Source organism: Aythya marila, assembly GCF_965140915.1.
Source record: "Aythya marila genome assembly, chromosome: 1".
NCBI lineage: Eukaryota > Metazoa > Chordata > Aves > Anseriformes > Anatidae > Aythya > Aythya marila.
This window is the reverse complement of record NC_139042.1, coordinates 124166457-124174680: the sequence shown is the minus strand read 5'-3', so window position 1 is coordinate 124174680 and position 8224 is coordinate 124166457. Positions and strand designations below refer to the sequence as shown.

The 8224-nt window shown below is 41.7% G+C and overlaps 1 protein-coding gene across 1 annotated transcript; it reads left to right on the top strand.

The window, feature by feature from the left end:
• Positions 1-2: 2 nt before the first annotated feature.
• Positions 3-7265, top strand: MIX23 (mitochondrial matrix import factor 23). The gene is made up of 5 exons (XM_082757482.1): positions 3-115; positions 437-562; positions 1120-1266; positions 4248-4307; positions 6973-7265. The coding sequence occupies exons 1-5, from the start codon at positions 65-67 to the stop codon at positions 7021-7023; spliced, it is 435 nt and encodes a 144-aa protein (XP_082613608.1). The 5' UTR covers positions 3-64; the 3' UTR covers positions 7024-7265.
• The last annotated feature ends 959 nt before the right edge of the window (positions 7266-8224 follow it).

The window sequence follows — 8224 nt, the reverse complement described above, 5'->3', positions numbered from 1 at the left end:
GCTCCCCGTCCCCGCCCGGTGCCGCCCCGGCCCCGGCCCCCGCTCCGCCCTCGGCCTTGCCAATATGGCGGCGCCCAGCAGCGCGGCGGGCTGCGAGGACTTCGCCGAGTTCCAGGTAGCGAGAGCGGGGCGGGCGGGGGCCGGGCCGGGCCTGCGGGCCTCCTCCTCTCCCCGCCGAGGGTCGTCGCCACGCGTGGCCGCCCGGGCTGCCCCCCCCGGTGCCCCCTCGGTCCCTCCTCGGTCCCTCCTCGGTCTTCCCGGCCCTCGCTCGGGTCGCCCGGCGGCAGCCCCCGGCCGTGTGTGTGGGGCAGGCAGGGGGCGCAGCAGGCCGCTGGGACGCCCTGAGGGGCGCCCGCCTGCCCTTCGTGGCCCGGACTGCATAAGCATGCATTTGTTTATTTATTTATTTATTTATTTATATTGTTATTTGATGCAGGAGTTGCTCAGGGTGATGAGGACGATCGACGACAGGATCGTCCACGAGCTGAACACTACGATTCCTACGGCCTCCTTCGTCGGGAAAGTCGACGCCAGCCAGACGTGTAAAGCGCTCTACCAGTCTGTAAGTGTCTGTTTCTTTAACCTCCGACTTATTTTCCGAGTTTTTGCTCTGTTCTTTAGCCGCTAAAGCTGCACGCCTCCTTTTCTAAGGAAAAGACCCTTGATGCACCATGCTTTATGCATTCATAATGGCACGCCTGACTTCCCTACGTAGCTAAACCACACGCATGCGAAAGCTACTTCACTCTTAAACCATGCTGTGGACTTGCTTGTCCTGCAATACCAGTCCTTTGAGGTGTACTGCAGACACCCCACTTTCTTTTAAGAATGGGTGCTGGCGCACTTTTGTGGTCCAAAAGTCAGACTCTTATCGTGTATCTTTGACTTTTACCATCAGTCCACGTCGGTAACTACTGCTCAAAGCAACATTGCTTCTGTGTAGATTATAGAGTAAAAGGGAGTTCTGCAGGCATAGCAATGCCTTAACTTCAGAAAGTCTCTTAAATTTGTAACTCAGGTTGTAACTCAGAGCTTTTTTTTTTTTTTTTTTTTTTTTTTTTTTTTTTTTCCCTTCGGTAGTTGACCTAGTTGTTGTGACTTTGTCTCATCCCCACTTAGCTGATGGAAGCTCACACCAACAGAGAGAGAATCATCAAAAACTGCATCGCTCAGACTTCCAGTGTAGTGAAAACTCTCAGAGAAGAGAGGGAAAAGGCACAAGATGACGTAGCGTTATTAAAGCAACTCAGGAAAGAGCAGACAAAGGTGAGTGGTGGGGATTTTGTGTGGTCACTTAGAAGTCAGAGTGAGTCTTTCCCAACTTGAAAGATTTCCGTGATGGAGGGAACCTGAAGGGGGTTCTGACTTAAGTGTTGTCCTGGGTTCTTGTCAGATGGGTTTGTGAGTGGTATTTTCGCTGGCACTCAGAACAGAACTGCTTTTATCCTGTAAATTGAACATTTTTGGAGATTCTATTACACAAATGCATAGCAAAACATGCATGCTCTTCCAGAGTGGACTCTAACTTTCACTGACTAACGCCACTTAGTGTACAACTCAACTGGGGCTTGTTTATTCTCTTCAAAATGCCCAGAGGTTCCTTTTACCTTTTTTGAGATTTTGTGAAAAGTAGTCTATCTGCAAATGGTGGATGTGTGCCAAGATGCAAACACTAGAAGATAATGAAATGTCTTTCATGTTTGTCTCTTGCACCACACAGTTATACAGACTTAAAGCTGTCCCTATTCAACATCACCCTGAGAAGCATTATTCTTACTCAGTGTATTAACTGGAGTTCCTGTCCACTGTGAGGAGCTGTTAGTCAACCTTGAATTCCACTTAAGCCATTTTTTTTGTTGTTGTTTAGTGTTTAGCTTTTATGCTGTGAGAGTGATTTCTGGCTTTGCACAAGGAATTTTAATGTTCAAACCTTCTCAACCTTATGGCCTCTGGATGGAAAGCGAATTCACCAGAGGTGAATTAGATGGACTGTCAGAAGTGGAAAGAAGTGGTCTTTTGCAGAGCACTTGAATGCTGATGCAGTTGTAATCGAAGAGCTTTCTGGAGAGATGACTTGAGTTCAGGGGTTCACAAACTAGCTACTGATTTTCCCAGGCATTGAGCATGTTTGACATGCTCTCAGAGAAGTGCTCTGTTGTGAGCTCAGATTTAAAGAACCAAATGGCAGGCAAGTGGTTTTGTTCTTAAAGCCTAAGTTACAGAACTTCTAATAAGCATCCATATTACTTTTGGTCTACTGAAATGATAGCTGAATATTTCCTATAAGTTTTTTTCTTTTTTTTTCCAGAGTCAATTCTTTAAATCACTTAGTTACTGAGCCTGAAACCTACTGCTGAAACCAATAGGAGAATCTCAATGATAATGTTTAATAATTGGACGTGATTTCAAACGTTAAAAGAAATCTGTAATTTGGAAACATCCCAGAAGTCCTTTGATCAGATGACCTCAAATTTGCACTTGATTTTGAGAGTGGTTTCTTCTCCATTTCTACTTTTTTCTTTTCCTTCATCATGAGTTCATTTTTTTTTTTTTTTTTTTTTTCTGGAACTCAAATAAGCTCTCTTGGGAGAATATGTCCTACAGTTAAGATTACTCATTTTAAATATATATTTGTTAGAAATACAGGTCTGTTCTTTATACTTTTTGCATACTGTTAATGCTACAAAATGGAGGACTTCGTATAAAGTTACTGCTTCTAGGTCACTGCTTAAAAAACCTTGGAACTGTGTGGGTCTAGTAGTCAATTCTTTCAGGTTACTTACATAAAACTATCATTTGATTATTGTATTAATTTGGTATCATCTTATTTCTTTTATATGAAATGTCATAGCCACCCAAATTAATTCTCCAAGTTCAAAACATATAGCTTAACAAGTATTAGCTTTATGAAGTGAATTAGTGGGGCCTGCTAAAAAACATTGGAGTATGTTTTTAGGAGGAGAGGGGAAAAAAATGCAAATTTAGAAACAAACAAACACCTGTATAGCCTTGTTGATTAACTCTGATTGCACTCCTGTTTGGGTCTGTAACCGTAAGCAACAGGCTGTATAGTAGTTTTGCTGAGGCTTGGTGTCAAAGCTGAGTTATGTGACGATGCTGGCAACTGTAAACCTATTCATGTATTCCAGCAGGAAGAGCCCTTCTTTGAAATGTTCAAGATCTCCAGTTGTTTTATAGAGACTAATGCTGGTCATCTAGCAACCCTGTTAATGCTGGGTTATTATTTCAAACAGTTTGGAGTCCTTTTGAGTAGGTAAAAGCTCATCCAACACCTATATAAGCTGTGTGTGTGTGTCTGGACATCCTGCTTGGAGTTTTTTTTTTTTTTTTAATGTAATTGCCCTCTTGGTTTGTATTTGTTCACCAGCTCTCGAATTAGAGCCACATACTTAAAATTTATTCATTCTAGAGTCTAAAACTCCAACAAAAATAAATCCCAAACATAGGCATAAATGGTAGTTGGGCTTTAAGTCCTCTACTACTGCTTCTGGAATGTGTGGCAGGGTCAAATTCCCACAGGTCATCTGAACGCAGCTGTCACGAGTGCCCCTTGGAGTTACTAACAGAGGTGAAAAAAAGTTCTCACGGATTGAGCGAGTGCTCAAGTACTGCTTATTGTGGCATTTCTTGGATCTATGTAAATCTGATTTGTCCTACTGTGATCACGTACCATAGTAAATGGTTCAGAGAACATGAACATATATGATCTGTTCTTGTAGATCCTTTTTTGGTCAGTACACAGAGTAGACGGCAAAGAAAGCAGAGGGGGTGTCTTCGTGATCTTAATCCTAAATCAAGAATCTGATTGATTTCCATCATAGTTTTGTTGCCAGCTGTCCTATTTGACTCTAATAATGCATGTGTGGAAGAATGAGAACTCCAGCCTGCAAAGCTAACCCTAGCACTACCATTCCCTGTGCTGAGTGCTTGAATTTGGCATCGTTATTTTTGTTGGTGAAGCCGTGAAGGTTAATCAGCTAAATGCTGGCAAGTCTTGATGGGCAATATTTAAAAGTGGAGAATTAGTAACCAGTAGCTATTTCTGCAAGGCTTGCATTGCAAGTCTGCCTTCACAGTGCATCTTGTGGACAACTCTAGCATACCCAAAGCATTGGCTGAATGGAGGGACCAGGCTTTCAGGATGACCGCCTTCAGTTTGTACCATTGGATGGGATGCACACCTGGTACTGGCTTTAACCTGTTTCTTTGTCTATTATTCTCTGCAGTTGAAATTGATGCAGTCAGAGCTGAACGTCGAAGAAGTGGTAAACGACAGAAGTTGGAAGGTACTCAGTCATTTACCAAAGTGGTGTTGTTCTTTGCTGTGGGTTTGAACTGTCCTGCACTGCAGGTGTGGGACTGATGCCTTAGGAGGCAGGTGGACTAGAGATAGGTGAGGGCAGCACTGGGGAAAGTAGGGAAAGCGCTCAGTCATTTTCCTATTTGTACAAGCAGACACCAAAGCTTCTCAGTTGCACTGTGAAGGGAAGAAATGTGGCTGGTTCAGTGGGGAGGAGGGACTGTGAAGCACTCCCTGCATATTCTCTTGCTGCAGCATTTCACTTGTAGCATGATTTTGTGCTTTGTCCTAGCTTTCTAGAGTTCTCAATTCTGCATAAGTAACCTCGTTCCCTTGCTAAATGTAAAAGATTTTTTTGCAGAGAGCTAACACTTGCCGCAGCTCCTTTCTTAATCTCTGCTTTAGGATTTTAGCCCTGAAGTTTGCATCAGGATAAATGCAATAGAGCTTTAAGTCTTGGGTGTTCTTGGAGGTCTAGTCACCGTAATGGAGCACCATGGAGACTGAACAGATGAGTGTTTAAAGGGTTTCCCAGTCAATACTGAATGGAAAAAGCTAAAAGAGAAAAAGCTAGTCATGCCCTTAATTAATTAGTGCATTAAGTTTAATGAATTTAGAGCCAGTTTGGATAAAACTCAGAAATGCTCTATCTTTAACAACGCACTACAGGCCACCAGTGGCGAACATTTCATGGCAACTCTACTGTCAGTTTTATTTTAAAAAGGCGTAGGGTGAGTTGGGTTCCAAAATAACACATTTGCATTAGTCTCTATATATCACCTTTATCAGCAGAGTGTTTTGTATTACTACATAAGACATCAAAATCAAACTTTTACATAGCAACATGCATTTTAGGGTATCTTGGACAGTGTTTTTTTGTCTGAAAAAAGTAATACTTCACAGGTAGACTATAGGAGTTAATTGGACTGAGCAACACACTGAGATCTGTGGGTAGATGATCCTAAAAGTAGGAGGCAGTGTTAGTAAGATGGTAATATTGATCTTTCATGGTCTAAAGAGATACTGATAATGATGCTTTCAAAGTTTGCGTGATAGCAAGCTGGAAATTGAAATTTTTTTTTTTTTGGTATGTTGTTTGATGTGAGAGAGCTGGCCTTACAGTGGCTTAAAGTGTATTTCCAGTACCCTTTATGACAGTCATATTAAATGACTTGGACAGAAGCGGAACAATCTTCCTAGTATTAAAATGCTTCTGAATAGGAAATTTTTTGTTGACTGTTGATTTCTGCTGTTTCCTTCTATCAGTTACCTGATTTCAGGTCTTTACATGCTCCTAACTCATCCAGAGCTTTGCATTGCATGTGGGAATGTAGTGAGACAGGCTGTGTGTGCATGTGAAATAAATTATATCACAACTTCCATTTTTTTCTTTAATGCGAATTAGTTTGTAATGTGTCTTTCTTAAAGTGAACCAAATTTGATGATAAGTCAAAGATTACTTAAAAATTGTTAGGTATAAATGCATAACTAAGGCATGCTGCACACCTCGCTTTTGTTGAAGTTTGCCATTGGTGCTGAATAAGGAGATCAGTTGCAAAAGTAGACAATTCTAGGAAGATAAACTTTCAAATAACATTTTAAATAAAACACGTTACTTCCCCAAGATGACAAGAGTAGTCACTTAGCATGTGAAGCCTAAGGGAGACTTAACACAACTTGACATCCTCAACATCAAAGGCGTTTGGAGATCTGAAAAGTACCTGGATACCCTGGCAAAATACATCGTTGTGGGAGTGCTGCTGGTGGACCTAATAACCACCAGTGCCTCAGCTTGGTGCTAGGTGGAGCTCGTGCTACACTCCAGGACGTGTGCGGGATAGTTTGGCGCCAAAACTTTAAATAACTAAATCCTGTGAAAACAGCCCCAGTAACTTTGGTGTGAGTCTGTGTGTGGTGCTTTTGATTAAAACTGCTGTAATTTAATGACTGGCCCACATCAGGTTAAGCAGGCTGTTTGACGAGGTCTGCAAGTTTGAGCTAAATGAAAATGATCTTCAGGTTTTGGCTCTGTGATAAATTTTACCCAGAGAAAGGTGAATGCGGCGAGAGCAGCGTGCCCTTTCTGAGGGGATGCTGGCAACATCAGCATCCCCAGTCAAATAATTAAAAACAAGACCACTGCTTCCAAGAACACATACTTGCACTTCTTTTTAGCTGTCCCAACAATGTAAAGTGTGTTTGCTCAGGAAAGAGAAGAACGCGATGTCCCAGTTTCAATGCCACAGTGAACTTAACAAAACACAGCTGGTCAGGATCCTTCTGCTGGTCTTTTCCCTCCCTCTTTAGAACAGCAACAACAAAATCTCCCACCAACCAATCAACCAAAAGCTTCAGCATCCTTGATAGTGACAGACCACCGGGATTATGTCTGCCCTATCTGAGGGAGAATACTCTTAGTGCTGTGCAGTCAGTCCCCCAGCACCAGGCTGCAAGCTTTGGATTCAGTAAAGCCAGGAGAGAAAGTGAATGGAGACAGATGCCTTGGTAAGTACTATTTATTGGTACAGCAGGGCTGGGCACCTCAGAGTGGGTGCTACAGGAGGAGACAGTTGCCTGAACTAGCTCTGAAGATCAGGTCATCCCATACACATGGACTTACTCACTTTTGCTCTTCTGTTTTGCTGTCTCAGGTATTTAATGAACGTTGCCGAATTCATTACAAGCCTCCGAAGAGTCAATGATGTTAAGTACTTTCCATCAAGGTGGTCCATAACCAAGAGAGCCAAACTGGAAAGAGACCTTGGGCGAGCTGAACTGGGACCCTCCAGAGCCAGGAGAACCCAGTCCCGTTTTGTTTTGGACCTACTCTAGCTGGAATCTCAATTTAAATAATTCTCCTCTAATTAAGAGAAAACAACTCATCTTTTGTACAAAATATGTGAACAAATGAGTTTTATAGTATTAAAATAATTTTCAAATGGAATGTGGTATCTTTCTTAAACTTCAAAGCTTCAGGAGCCCAAGAGGGGAAGAAAGTGTTGGGCTTTTGTTTGTTTTTTTAAACAAACAAACAACTCTGAGCAGTGTGGACAGGGTTTTCCCAGAACTGGTGCTTGGTAAGCAGTCATTGAACATGGTGCAAAAATTCACAAGGAAATAAACATTGCAGAATGATAAGCAACCATAGTTTCAGCACTCATCAAAGTAAGAAGCCACCAGCCTTCTTTTGAACTACTCAACACTAGCAACATTGATTCAAACCCTGCCTGTGGATACAAGTTTCCTTTGACTTCCCTAATGCTGACAGGCAGCATCTGTTGCAGCTGCTGTTGCACCTTTGTTACCATGCTCTGGATTTTTTTTTTTTTTTAAACACAGAATGTGGTGTTGATTAAAACTACTTTGTGTTGGAAATGAAAACATGCATTTGAACAGCATTTAGGAAGGAGACAGCTAACTCTAGTGTCCCTATTCCACCCCTTTTTCTAAAAAATTAGTTCTGTAGGTGAATTATATCTAGAGAAAATAGCTGTGCATACCTGATACTGCTGAATCTGCTTTTTGTATTGTATTTAGAAAGCTTTAAATATAACACCCCTGCAGTAGTACAGCAAAGAAAGCATCATTTAAAACTGGAAAAATATGACTAAAGTGAAATTGCTGTGATTATATCTTTATTTTTTACTTTATTTATTTATTTATTTTTACTAACTCTGACTGACAAGTCAAATGGAGTGCTTGCTTACCAGCTGTTTCTGTTAGAGTAATAATGCTTAAAAAAAAACAACATTGATCAGAGCCTTAAAAGTACAGGCACCATCTCGCAAACACTTTGGAATTCAGTTACACTACTGAAATGACTGCGTAGTCTCATGTCCTTAAAAGCTTTGCACATAGGGTGAGTAGGAAGTAGCTGGAGGAATGTCTTTGTGTCACTGAAAA

Bases quoted from the DNA above. Each gene is read 5' to 3' on its own strand.
- MIX23 (XM_082757482.1), top strand. From the start codon at position 65: ATGGCGGCGCCCAGCAGCGCGGCGGGCTGCGAGGACTTCGCCGAGTTC. The intron at 1,267-4,247 runs GTGAGTGGTGGG...TATTCTCTGCAG, and splicing joins TCAGGAAAGAGCAGACAAAG to TTGAAATTGATGCAGTCAGA. The intron at 4,308-6,972 runs GTACTCAGTCAT...TTGCTGTCTCAG, and splicing joins TAAACGACAGAAGTTGGAAG to GTATTTAATGAACGTTGCCG.